A 14,417-nucleotide genomic window follows, 5' to 3' on the forward strand; every position below is an offset into this window, starting at 1 on the left:
CCTCTCTGGGAACATAGCTCTACACCTTCTGGAACAACTTCTGGAAAATTCCTCCTCTAGTTAGAGCAGTGATTTCTCTCCTACCATAATATTCCTAAATTTCAGCAAGAGGCTTCCTGGTTGTCAGAAGAATATGACAAAACTCCTACTTCAGGAGCCACAAGCTGAGCAGTCTTCACACATTTTTACATACTAAGATTTCAAGCCAGCGTAGAGCACCGCAAGGGCTACAAATGTCATTAGCTCAGCATGGTCAAGCTGGGAAACCACTAACCAGAAGCACTTAACCCTCCAAAGATTGAAGCATACTATAATTGGGAAGACTTGTATTACAAAAGTGTATAGATCAGCACAAGAAGCATCCAGGTGACATCCAATTTGGAAACTCAATTTGGGCTGGAAATCATCATCACAAGCAGGTTTCTGTGATCCAGGGACTTTGGAAGCTGACAGTGTCACAGCAATTGCATCTGTCTGCCAGCTCCTTCTGCACAGAGCCTCTGGAAGCTTTTCACAGGCAGAGAGGAGCACACAGAGACACAGCTCATCTGATGCCACAGAGGAGTTGACAGACTGACAGAGTAAATAATTAAATAAAAGAATACGGCCAAAAGACAAAAGCAAACCAACACAGAACCTTTTAAATCCTAGCAATGCTTAAAGCATTTTATGTTACACCTTCATGAACTGCTAGCAGGAAATCAGTTACAAAAAAAAATAATCACAAGTTTGTTCTAGGAAACTCATATACAGAATCAAATATTCTTTTTTTTTCTCACAAGGAAACACTAGGCCAAAATAGGTTTTGCTCAGTGTTTGCTGAAACAAATTTTCATCTGGTTCTCACAGCAATGTTCAGTATCATCACATGCAACAAGCAAATGATCACTGCTTAGAACTCATAGTAACTCCTCAGGCACATGAAGATTGCAAGGATTCCTCAGGGTCACTGCTGGCACGTCCACGGCTCCTCACCGCTGACTGGCAAGCTGTCCCCAGCTTGCCTGCACCAACCTGTGCCACAGTAGCTCACAACTCTTCCACCAACTTTCCCATGTGTCCATATAGTCATCTGCTGGTTTTAGATGTGAATGCATGTCAGGGAAAGCTCAGGTGGAATGGAGCTGTCTTAAGCAGGAGGTAGGCATTGGGTTACACCATGTGACTACTTTACCTAGGGTGATTCAAGGTTCCTTTTTTAAAACTTGATTGGTATTTTGCACTGTACTGGCCTTACTTCAAGGTTATTTCAGGATCCAGAGAGAACTGAGAATCAAAATTCATCAGCCAAAACCCCCCAAAAAACAGCAACATTTGTTTTGCAAGTTAGTATTTCCTTACTGTCCTTTCATTTTCCTCACATTAAACAAGGAAACACACTTTAAGAAAGAATATAAACACCACTGTCAAGGTACAACAAAAATAATTTTCAAAATGAAAATAACCAGCTTCTTATAAAAGTTCCTTCAATACAAACAATATGTCTGTGCTCTTTTTATTTGATGGGGTTTGTTAACTGCTGTAGTACTACATGCACCAAGTGTTACTTGGTTTGCACGAGGAAACACAACGAAATTGCTGCCAGAGAAGGATCATACAGGAAAAACAGATTCAAGGGTGAACAAAAGCTTGCAATCAATTCATCCTTTGAGAGACTAGAGACACTACACCATATCTACTTTCACCTGATTTCACAGAGGTGTAATTAAGAGTAGATTCTGGGTTAAGCTGCCAGGAGCATAGAGGTAAGTTAATTACTGAGATTTTGTTCATCTACCTACCCTCCTTCTAAGGAAGATGGGAACATACAGATAAAATTAGCCAGGTTCATACAAGTGTACTGTAAGGAACATTCGGCATTAGCACAGGAATGGATTGGGTGACCTAGTATGGGTTTTTCCATTCCTGACTTCTAAAAATGAGGGAAAACTGCTGATAAACAAACCATGAATAACCCCCAAAAGTCCCTGGCAACACACTAGATACAAGTAAGAGAGAAAACACATTATCTTAGCTTTTCTCTTTCAGAGACTTTTTTTTTTTTTTTTTGGCAGTAACAACTGGCAAAGAGCATGTCCAACTTACTGCTTACAGCAGACATTCAATTCAGATAGCAAAATTGTTAACTAAGAGGAGCAAGGAAACCTTCAAGGCTGGACAGAAAAGACAAAGACAGGCACACAGGGTATATGGGGGAGTGGAAGGAAAAGACTCAAAATACGAGGAAGGACATTGCCGCATTGGAAGGTTTGACAGCTCATTAAAAAACAATTGAGTTGATTTCTTGCGGGGACACACACACAAGTTTAAAGTCACAAAGTTCATAAACCCCCCTCTCTCACACACATTCATCTTCTTCCTCCAAATCGCCAGTTTCAATCCTAATGTCCCTGTGCCCCATTCCTTAATGAGAAATGAGATTCAAGCAACTCAAGTAGCTGTTCTCTACAGGCATTTTATACAAAAAGAAGCTGGAGTAAACACACCACTGACGGAAATGAGGAGTCTGCCAATCCATGTGAGGAAGCTTGAGCTCACAAAACATACTACTGCAGGTATAAAAAGTAAGCAGGATTATCAAGTTTAACATTTCAGAAGAGGGGAGGAGCACAGAGTAGAGTCCTGAAAGGACCTCAAAGCAAAGTCACAACATGTTGACTGTACTCATGAAAAGTTTGAACTTTATATAAAGAAAAAAGAGGACTGAAAGGATTAAGACATGATGGGAGTCAGAAGACAAGACAGACTATCTTAACAGCAAGTTTCCCCCCTCTCCCCAATTCCCATCGCTGACTTTAAATTCTGGCAAGAGCAGCAATCCCAGAAAAAACTGAAATTGCAGAGTTAGCATATCAGAATGTTAATGTAGGCTTTATCTAAAAGTTTTAACAGCAAACATAGGTAAAACCTTTTGCTTAATCAACAGCCAACTTTCAACATATTAAAGGATATTTTCCTGGTTGATAAAAAATACTTAAATCATGATGCAGAGTGAGAGATGATAAAAATATTCAGTAGACTGATGCAGTAACCAATCATTAACATACATGGCAAAGCTTGTCGGAGGTAAAAGCAATCATCAGAAGCTACACTGAGAGGGAAAAATTAGATATGCAAACCCTTGGGGATATTGTGCAGAATGAAAAGTAGGAGTATATGGAGAACAATAAAACTGATATGAAAAGTAGAAGAAAATATATGCCAAAATGTAGAAAAATGAATGATCTTTCAGTACTCTGTCTCTGATGAAACTGCACCAAGATAAATCTTGACACACAGTCTGTCTCTTGAGGAGTCTACCACTTACCCACTTGATCCTTAGAAATATATTATTCTAGGCTCTTTACAAAAGTAAAAATGAAGTAAAGACTTCTGTCTTTCCTTTTGCTTTGTGTCTGATGGGACCACAGAGCTTTTGAATTATCATTATTTGTTTGAAAAGCCAGGTCAATCAGGGGAATTTTTACATTTTCACCTATAGTAGCTGGGTTTATGGAAGCTGGTCCTGGAATTCTGAATCCCATGAAGAGAAACAAGCTTTGCTACTAATGGTGTCACTGTACTTTCTAGAGGATTTAATTAGTATTTCCATTGACATAAAAAGCAACTGCCAATCAAACTATAAGATTATTCTTCTTGTAGTGGATAATGTATACAGGATGAGGTGGTCCTGTAGCATTAAGAGCAAAGTCCCAATCCACGTAATGGGATGGTGAATTTGTAGTTCAAGAACTGAAAAAAGCCTGTAAGAAAACCTCTTCAGAGATAGTGTTATTTTTTTAAATTTCTGTGCTGCTGTATATCCTTCCTCTTCATAGTTAACCATTTCCTCACAGATCAGGTACTGTGAGAAGTTTTTTTTCCACTCCCCACCTGTAACCCCCCATCATTTCACCTAATGCAAATAAGTACTTCATTGCAGCGAGGCTATAAATCTATCCCTTTGCTAATTGAACAGTACAAGGCTGATAGACTTACCTACACCCACTGGGTGCTTTGCATTTATCACTCATGACTCACCTTATGCTGTGCGAGCTGCATCTTTATTTTGTCAGGGTCATTTGCAATTTCAAGATCTGAGTCCAAAGATTTCTCTGACTCTTCCAGCCATTCCATAAGTTTGTGCCAGGCTTCATGGAACTGCAGGGAAGTGAGATTTGCATGGATTTTAAAATTCACTGGTTCATAAAACAGTCCGAAAATGTTAAACCCCAATGAATTCCCTATAGGCCAAACAAGTACTTGGCAGACTCTGGAAAGATTTGGTGTGCTTTTCTCCCTGGTCTCTCAAAGAGGACTAGCCCAACCATGTGCCCACTGGACTCAGCTTCACCTCTCCCATGTAAATTAGCAACCTTTTATGTACATGATCTGCACACATAGTATTTATCTTTCAGAGACATATTGGTAACTTCTGTTGATATATTGGTCATTTAAATTACTACATTTTCAGTAAGGAATAGTAAATACAGCAAGAAGAGGACTTAGCTATTGCATGGGACAACAGCAGTAAATCACTGGGAAAAACTCCTGTCTGGATGACTGCCCAAGATTTTGCCTGCGATGCTAATAAATGTTCTCATTGTATCAAATGCTATCTTGACGGGCAAGAAACAGATTCTTGATCTTCCTTCCTGTCTCAACAAAAAGTGCTGCAGGGAAGGAAGCACGGAAAGACTAAAGATTCAACCAGCTTTTGCAAAGTGGCATCCCTTTGGGATTGAGTGTTTCTAAGCTGGTTAGTTCTTTCTCTGCACCTCTGTTGAAAATTCTTGCCTGGGCTACCTACACATGAAAGTACAAGAAACTAGTTCAGAAACCTCTTAAAGCTCCTGGACCCTATCATTCAACACCGTGGATCAGGCCTTGACACCTTGACTTGTTACCCTGAATTTATAACTGATTGTATTCAGCCCTGTAAATGGATATAGAGATTAAATCTATCCCACTGCAGAACTGCTGTGTGCATGAATGCACAAGAGAAACTACTGGGAAGTAAGTAACATTTGATTTGCTTTATGGGCTAATTTATTGCTCAGAGAAGTTCTTACTCTACAATCTGAGTGGTGGTAGCAGTGAACATGGAAATGTGGTTTGGGTGTGAACATTTCCAAATCTTGAATGGACATGTTCACTTGCATAAAAAGAAGCTAGAATTTCCTATTGATGTTTAAACAGATTACATTCCACTCACATTTTTAATCTTATCATTCATGTTCCTCAGTCAGGGGAACATGAATCTAAGGAAAAAAACACTAACAGCCCCTGGTGAGGCAAATTGTGTAAAAAACACTCTCCAGGTTTTTAAGGAAACAAACAGAGGTGTCTTACTACACAGAGGATATTGGTCTAGTAACTAACGTAAGAGACTGAGGAAGTGGTATTAATCAGGGCAGAACATAAACCCAGGAATAAAATACTAAGGAAAACTCCCACAGATTAGTGAAAGGGGTTCATCACATTCTTTAAAATATAAGGGGTTGATTGTGAAACTTTTTTTTGAGGACAGATGGCACTAATACACATCTGGAAGCCATACTGTAACTTTTTTCTTTCAGATTATGCTGTATTGCAGACAGAAGTTACTGCTCGAGCTGAAAATGATGCTTTCGCCTCCCAAATGAAGTGCTTTATGACTGAATCACAGAAATTGCTCCACTAACTCAATAGTGTCTGTTTCAAGGAAGTCTGGGTTTAGTGCAAGTGCTTTAAAGCACCATATTCTTCAAGAGTCTGGATGTAATTACAGCTAAGTTCAAAGAGCTGTACAACAGCTGTTGTCCGATTACCTGTTTGGCTCTTTTCCTTGCATCATCCAAAGCTCTTCCCCTTTCAACTAAGCGCTGAACTACTTTTTCCCATCGACTCTGTACACTAATCAGCAGATTCTTAATAAGGACAACATCCTGTTTCTGGCTGAAATATTTCAAATGGGTTCCAGTTTTGTCCAGCTCTATGATCTGATCTCGATGCGAATTCACTTCTGTGGCAAAAACCTTAGAAAAAAAGGAGAAAATTACTCTGAATATGTTGTTCAAGCACTGGGTAAACACTGAAAAAAACCCCAGTCTGATAAAGAACGATGTAGCAAGAAAGACTATAAAATGCAATTTTAAAACAAAACCAATGTTCCTCTGAGTGCCAGCATTACAGCGTTCATTTGGACATTGCCGAAGTACCTCCATAGAGTGGGAGAAAAACATTACACATCTGTTTCTTTACATACCTTGTGTTCGTCAATTTGAAACAAGACAGTGTCCAAGATAAGACTTGGCCGAGAAGCTGCAGTTAGAGTTTGCTCAGCCTGAGTAAGCCAATTGATGAAATCTTGAAGTGAATTGTGGAACTCCATTGCTAAATTGAGGGCTTCTTCCAGTTTGGTCTGTAAAGATAGGTCATACTTTAATAGCAGCTGATACTGTGCAGAGCTTCAGCCAAGTAAACCATTTTAGTTCAGCATTTTGGAGAAACCATTTCAGTTTAGCATTTTGTTTAACATTTCAAAACATTTTTCCAACTCAAAAGTTTCTGAGCTTTAAATTAACAGCCTACATTTGAGCCTATTAAAGGAGATGGATAGAAGAGGAACAGTAAAATTACATATGATAGGTGACTAGAAAATACAGCATCTAGTATCAAGATAAGATTTTCCACATTAGAACATCTACTACTGAATCCTAATGGGGCATATGGATTTATCAATTTTAATACAAAACCAGTAGAATCTCAGAAATCTAAGGTGGCAGCGCACTTGAAAGAGCCTTAGAGAGGTAATCAAATCTATTCTCTTGCACTAAACAAATAACAAGTTTGCCTAGACCACTTTTTTTTTAAATAAAGCCCAATTGTCATTTTGGTTGCCTGAACAGAGACTGATTTTGGATACAGAATTTTTGTTGATCATGAGACAACAGTCAGACATTTTCAAACAAACATATTGCTGGCCTAGCTGAGCACACCAACCTTACAGCTTCCTGCAAGAAGGTGCTTGTATTGGGTATTAATTAGTTTGACACTCTTAAATTACACAGTTACCTTAAGAGACACCAGCTTTCTTACTTTAAAATATAACTAAGTTGTAACTGAAATATTTGTGCTTTATACATATCAGGAACAGAGTGTTCCCCTGTTCGTAGTTACTGACATTTTTCATTGTTTGATTAAGGTAGAACAAATGGACCATACTTCGTGAAGGAATGAAAGCAAAATGAAATTAATAACAAGAAAACGTATGTTGTGTATCAGTGAAATCATGCTATTGATCTATGTTAGAACAGAAGGCAGTCACTTGAAGTAAGTGGCAAAAGGCCAAGTGTTTGGGAATTCGAAGTAAAAAATAGATAAAAGCTAGGAAAATTAATGCAACAATTCTGTACCGAGAAGGAGATAAATTTGAATGATCAAATAAATTTACTCACTCTCTCATGTCTAGAATTACTGTAATAAAAACCAGAAAAGCCCTCTTCCTCCCAAATGAACATTATCAATATCAGTTAACATATTTCTATGGAACGGGCTTGTGCCATTCTCACCCATCCCCCCTCCAGATTATGGATAATCAATTTCTTGAATCCCATTTCCCAGTACTTTCTAAACATACCAATTAATTCTGCGTAACTGTCTCTACAACTGAATTAAACCTAAAGGATAAAGCAAGTATGCATGCATAAAAGCAGGGAACATTAACTTCCTTAAATACATGATTTACATTTCTATTTTTATGTAAAAACACATACTTTTCTTTCACTGAGCTTTGTTTGTACTGATTCCCATTTTTCTTTTAAGTTATTTATGTCCTGCTCAACGTTTGTTTCAGCAGATTCTGGGCATCTTGCAAGCATCTGCTGGCCTTTCTGCATTAGACACCTATATGTCTCCTCTTTGGCTTCAAAGGCAGCACAAAGTTCCTAAATAAAGCAAGCATCAAAAAAATAAGTCAGGTAGAAATTCAATATTCTTTACAAATGCTAGTATAGTATATATTCCTCCCCCAACATTTAGCAGGTATGATTAAGACTAATAAAGGAAACATATGTAATTCATAAAAAGCCAAATGAGCAAAGAAAGGGCCCGATTCTTCAGGAAATGAGAACTTGTATTGTCTGTCAGATGTCTTCTCCAAGATCCAAAGCTTGGCAAAGAAAGTACTATGCACCTACTGCACAAGATTTGCTACAACTTGATTGGTTTAAAGTCCATCTGTAGCTGAAACACAAAAAGTGTCAGCATTACACATTGTGGTGAAAGCCCAGACCTATACGATACACTTTCAGAAGTGGGTGGGTCAACTTGGGAGGGCTGCTTTATTGTACATTGACTCTTTTGTTTTGTCTGTGTCTTCCTTCACTGCCTAGGCAAGAGCACTTTACACATTTTACACAGACAAAGAAAGCTGGATGAATAATGGTACCGCTTTACTTGCTAACTATTGTACTGTTCTTTTCTAACCATGTTAAAGATGAGGTGGCAAGAGACTGGGAGATCCCATGCATCCCTCTGACTCAAAAGGGCATGTTCAGTATTTGTAACAGACTGTCCAAAACGTACCAACAAAGTTGCTGCAGACTGCCAAATGAGGAACGTATTCGAGATGAGCAGTAAGTGGCTTGCAAATAGGAGGGAAAGAACTTTTTCCACTGATTCCCAGAACAAGAGACAAACCCGACATTTTCTTTGGGTTAAGAGATACTGTACACACAGGGTTGTGTGTTCTGATCACAGAGGAGGGCAAAGTAAGAAGCAGGTTCAACCATGAGCTAAGATTTTAACAGGACAGAAAGCTCCCTTGCTTTCTTCCTCAGTACTATGAAAAGTAGTGTCACCCAGCCTGCTGCCTCCTACGCTCTGAACCTCCCTACAGTATTTCTGGTTTCCATAACTCCCCCAAGCATCTTATTTTACTGCAGCACAAGAACCCCTCAGAAGTAAACACAGGGAGCCGAGCACAGCACAGGTGAGACATGGCAAGGCAGGAGAGGTCCCAAACACTGGGGCTGGGCTCAGTCTAAGACAGAGGCTCACCACGGTGGTTAATTCTGCAGTACAGTCACATTCTTTAAGATGACAGGAGCAATTAGTTATTTTCAAGGAGGAGCTGAGAAAAATCATTGTTTAAAGAAAAGGAGAGGGACATTCTGAGCAGCAATGGGACAGCCAGAGAAGCCTCTTTTTAAGCCCCTTTCCTGCTGGTGTCCTGTAATGTCTCTTCGTATCTTTTGTTTTCCTGGAGCTGCCTTAGCTGGAAGTGCTGCCCAGTCTCAAATCCACTTGTGAACTGATTATGGTTGAGGGCTCTTTTATTTGTATCTGTAGAAACAGACCTTATACTCAAGAAGACAGTTCATGACATAATTTCCAATGAGAAACAAAGCAAAATATAGTTCAAAACTTTCTTCTTTGGTTTCATGTCAAAAATTAGCATGGTTTATATCACTTAGTGGCAAGTTTGGATTTGAAACTTGCGATAAATAGTACTCAACATGACAGGCAGTGTCAACATTTCAGCTGTTCCCCCCCCAAAAAAAACCCCAAACAAAACCAAAAACTAACAACCCAACCAACAACAAAAGAGCATTTACACATATCTGCACAGATGCACCATGGTTTAACTAAACTGAAATCAAGTCTTATTTTTCAAGTTATATACACTGAGAGTTAAGTCGTCAATGCCTGCAGCTTTATAATGACCCACAGCATAGTAAGAATCTGTTAAAATGTACACATACAGCTGGGAAATGATTGTACATGTAGAGTACATATTACTGGGGACACATTCATGTTTGTTCCAACTGTAATATTAAATTCAGTTTAAAGATACTTTAACTAATCAATCTGTAAGTACAATAAGTACAGAAAAAATCATAGTAAAGGAATGTATCAAAGAAAACCTTGACATTTTTCAGGGAAATTTTTTTGGTCTGGATCTGACTTTAAGTCCAGGATGAAAAATTGAAAAAACTCCACTGACTCTCACAGAATCATGATTATTCCCCACCCTCACAGAAACAGGGGGCAAAAGAGAGGGGGTTTGCCTTTTTTTTTTTTTTTCTTTCAAGACAAAAAGAGAAGGATGGGGGGGTTCAAAACCACAAGGTTGTTTCTGTATTTTGTCTAAGTTTCCTGTCATAACTGATTTTTAAACTGTAAATTCTTTTCCTTCTCAAAAATAGTTACCAGTAAATTTTGGAGGGAAAAAGTGCCCCATGTTGGTAGGCATCATTCACCTTTAGCATCATTCCAAAGTAAGATTAGATTTTTAAAGCTTTGGCAATGCAGCGTTCTAATGGAAATGGTGTCAGGCATATTTGAGTTCAAGGACAGTTCAGTAAACATCACTGTTGTACCCAAGCCAGAATAGCCGTTTAGATCACTGGGTTTGGGCTTATACCCTGGCCTAACAGGACAGCATGATCCTACATAAATGGAACACTACGAACCACCTTCCTCTGAGGTAAGAGATCAAGTTTATGTGTTGTTTTTTAAGCTCTACTGTTCTATGGAGGTAAAGAAACCCATAGAACATTTCTTAAAGAGAAATAAAGAGAAGGAAGAGAATAATCCCGATCAGCTTGCCCTTTCTAGTTAAAGCAGAGTCTTTACATAAGCCAGTAGTCTTTATTACATCTATGCTAACGATGACTTTAATGTCAGCTTTGGTTAAATAAAGAGTAAAGGATCAAGTCTCTTAAGTCAAGGTCCAATGAATGCGGATCACTTTTACATTCATCTTCATATCCAAGAAAAAGCATAACCATAGTTATGGGGACAGAAGGGAAAAGAATAGGGATCACCGCAAGATCTGCAAACACTCTGTTATTCTTCCTGAGAACGAGGACGCAAAGGTTCTTTTATTTCTGTCTCAGCACTATTAATGGTTCAGCTTTGAGCATCTCACAAATGACTACTTTTTCTACACTGAAAATAACAGTGTTGTTTTGAAGGCTATTACAATTTTTTAAGATACTGTACAGACATTGTGATATATAGAACATGCTCTGTGTTCACCATAAACACTCTTGAAAGATAGTTAGTCCTGGAATGCAATTTGCAAAGCATTCTAATACTGATACTTACCATATGGGTATTAAGCTGCTCTCTTGCTGTTTCTGGTAAGCCTCCAACAGGTTTTGATGCCAACAGCTGACGTTCAGTGTCTGTCAGCCATTGCTGCATATCTTCAACTTCACCGTGGAAACCTTGTGCCTAAATTATACCGTATCATTTTAGAGCTTAGTTAAATGTTCTCCATTCTAATAGTACTCAGATGCATAAGTATACTGGCAAGATTTAATCAGATATTTACAATAATCAAAGGAAACAAAAGGAAAAAAAAAAGGAAGGATAAAGCCCAAACCAAAATTTAAACTAGCTCAACCCAATCTAAATGACAAAAATAAAAAACATGGAAATCTTGAAAACAGGCTAAATGAGCAACCATAAGATCAATGTTTTCCTTGAATAATATACCTACACAGAAATGTCACTCTTGAAAAATATGTACACCAAAAAAGTCTTGATTCAGCACTATAGAAGAGAGTGGCCAGCTGTGGAAGATACAGCTAGATTCAAACTTTCTCCAAATTCAGGAGTGTCTGCATTATGGTTATGATTTAGGCCAAGTTCTAATACATGTATCAATGTATTTCATGTAAAAAGACACTTTCTGAGTTATCTCTTTATTTGATCATTTCCTATTCACCTGGATCAAGGCACTGTCCAGCTGCTGTTTCCTTTGTTCTGTTTTTTCCAACACGTTTTGCCAGCGCTGATTCAGGAGTTCCAACTTGCTCCGTAAATTACTTGCTTCTTCAACAGCACTTGATTCAATCAGGTCATTTCCTGCTTTCTTAACTGCTTCCACAGTAGATTGATGAGCTAAAACATCATTTTGTAGCACCTGCAATTGTAACACAGCATTTATGACTGGCCATGTTGATAAGTTATTGAATGAAAGCAATCACAGTGACTGAGCTAGTTCTAATCCAGTGACAAGGCAATAGTTTAACATCAGCACAGGTATTAGCAGTTAAAGCTAATAACCAAGGTCTCTTCAATCAAAAGCAGTAACATACCATTCTGCCAAAATGCTGATTTTATTTTCATATCCTGGAAAAAATAATATATTCCTTCTGAATACATATTTTCTGAAATTATAAAAGGTTTCTAGTGAAGAGTTATTTCTTCACTTTCCTTAATTTACTACATACTTTCCTTTAACAGCATTTTTCTTCGGTTTTGAGGGTAAGGTGTGAACACTGTTATATACTGTGGTGCCAATTGCTTGCGGAGCAGTAGTCTTAGAATAAAGGAGAGAGATGACAAGAATACTATGAGCCTGCTGTGCCAGACAACAATCTGACTGCCGCCATGCCTTTTCATGCATTTCAGGTCTACAATTCACTTCCTGTTATGTCAGGCTACCAGAACACTTCAGCTGTGCTAAAAGCTGGGGAATTATTGTAATACTAACAACAGAAGACCACCTCCATCTGGCTGACAACCTGTTATCACCAACGACAGCAAAACCATACAAGGCAAAAAGTACATTTGGGAAACGGATGCTGTTTTCAAAGATTTTTAAAAAAATATATATTTAAAAATGCTTTAAAAAAAAAAAAAAAAAGAAGAAGAGAAAAAGAGAATATGCAAAATGGTTGGGAAAGGAATGGTGAAGCCCATGTAAGAAATTGAAGTTTATGACCTCTGTTTTTCATTGAGGTCTGGTTCAAACTCACCTCCCTTAAAATGCTAGCATATGGAAAAAAAATAAAGCTAAATACAAAAAAACCTTGAAATAAACTATACAGACCACTTGATGAAACAGCAAGTAACAAGTAGCCCTTGTATACAAATTGCGCATCACATTTGCCTTAATTCTTCCAAGAACTGGAAGAGACTCATTATTATATTTTCCTAAGAGGGTGAAAAAAAGGGATATTCACAGAAGCATATGCATCTCATCCCTTCCTTCCTGCTAAGGCTCACTAAGAACAAGGTCTATTCTTTCCAAAATTATTCAAGGGATAGATGTTTTTACAGGCTACCACAGGATGCACTACTGTGTGAACTTTCTAACCTGTAAACTCTGTTTTTGAAAAGGAAGTAGATTCCTTAATGTGTTTGCTGAACTCCTTCAGCACAGACATAAATGATGTCTGGAAGCTTCTTCAGTGGTAAAACACTTCCGTTTGCTAACTATATAAAGGGTTCATGGAGCAGAAGCCACATTTGTATTTTATTTTTTTAAAGGGCCAGTTTATAACCGTAGTCACATAAGACATGTAGATATTGTACTCTCTTCAAGTTCCAACTGACCACACAAAAGGCTTCAGAAGCTGCATAGTTGCATTAAGACAGACAATGAAAATACCTTAATTATCTGTGCACTGTCAATTTCAATCATTTCTCTAAAAACAAAATGAGCTCCAAAATACTTTTCACATCACATGCAGGCAAAAAACTAAATGGCAGATTGAAAGGAAAGAAGAGGACTTATGTTAGACTGAAGTCTTCAGGCCTAGAAAGAACGTATCATCATGAACAGCACAGTCACACAAAGAGGTAGGGAAGATCTCTTGCTCCTGGAAGATACTCTTCAAAACAAAGGCACAATGGAAGCAGTCTTCCATAGGCTCCAAAGTCACAATACTCAGTAAAAATACTAGAACTAAAAGTAAAAAGTTAACCCTACATTGTATGTAACAAAAAGATGGGGACATGGATACCCCTAAAGTTTGCCAAGATTTTTGAAGTATTCTCCACATTAGTTGGACCCAACTGAGATGTAATTTTGCAGAATTCCGAACAACAGATCACTCTTTTCTGAGAAGGAAGGAAGAAGAATGAAAGATGTGCATCAGTGATGTGCATTTTTTGAGACCTGGCCTAAAGAGAACTAATCAAGGAGTTTATTGCTTGAGGGAGAGCAGCAGGTTCAATAACTTCCGAGTTCCCTGGCTCAAATGAAGCTGAATCAAGGTGGAGACAAGGGTAAGCTGCTCTTTTTTGGCCCAATCCTATGCCACTTGCATGACATATGTAAGGAAGGAAGGAAGCAATATGGAAGAGTCAGAGTAAAGACATCAGTTATTCCAAGCCTGCATTTTAGCTATATCTGCATCTTGAAAATCTCTACAGAGAATTACTTATTGAGTGCTACATTTTACTACAAGACTCATCAGTAATATAAACATCAAAAGAACATTTCAGTTAATATTCATTATAATTACATACATGATGTTTGGCAAGTTCAATTTCAATAGCCTTGGGGTCTCCGCCCACAGGTTTCTGTTCATTCAGCAAGTCTTCTGTATGCGCCAGCCATGTCAGTAACTCATCCAGGGCATGCTGGAACTGCCCCAAGGCTAACAAGGCACCTTCCAGCTTGTGCTATAGTAAAAATAAAATTAACAATAAAA

The 14,417-nt window shown here is 38.2% G+C and overlaps 1 protein-coding gene across 1 annotated transcript in view; it reads right to left on the minus strand.

The window, feature by feature from the left end:
* The window catches only part of LOC101923360 (dystonin), a 303,205-nt gene that overhangs the window by 26,076 nt on the left and 262,712 nt on the right, over positions 1 to 14,417 (minus strand). Inside the window, 7 exon segments of the mRNA XM_055811183.1 lie at positions 4,021 to 4,140; positions 5,790 to 5,996; positions 6,227 to 6,382; positions 7,737 to 7,907; positions 11,074 to 11,202; positions 11,699 to 11,896; positions 14,233 to 14,388. Coding sequence (XP_055667158.1) covers positions 4,021 to 4,140; positions 5,790 to 5,996; positions 6,227 to 6,382; positions 7,737 to 7,907; positions 11,074 to 11,202; positions 11,699 to 11,896; positions 14,233 to 14,388 — 1,137 coding nt within the window.

The sequence above is a fragment of the Falco peregrinus genome, chromosome 7, assembly GCF_023634155.1.
Source record: "Falco peregrinus isolate bFalPer1 chromosome 7, bFalPer1.pri, whole genome shotgun sequence".
Classification (NCBI taxonomy): Eukaryota; Metazoa; Chordata; class Aves; order Falconiformes; family Falconidae; genus Falco; species Falco peregrinus.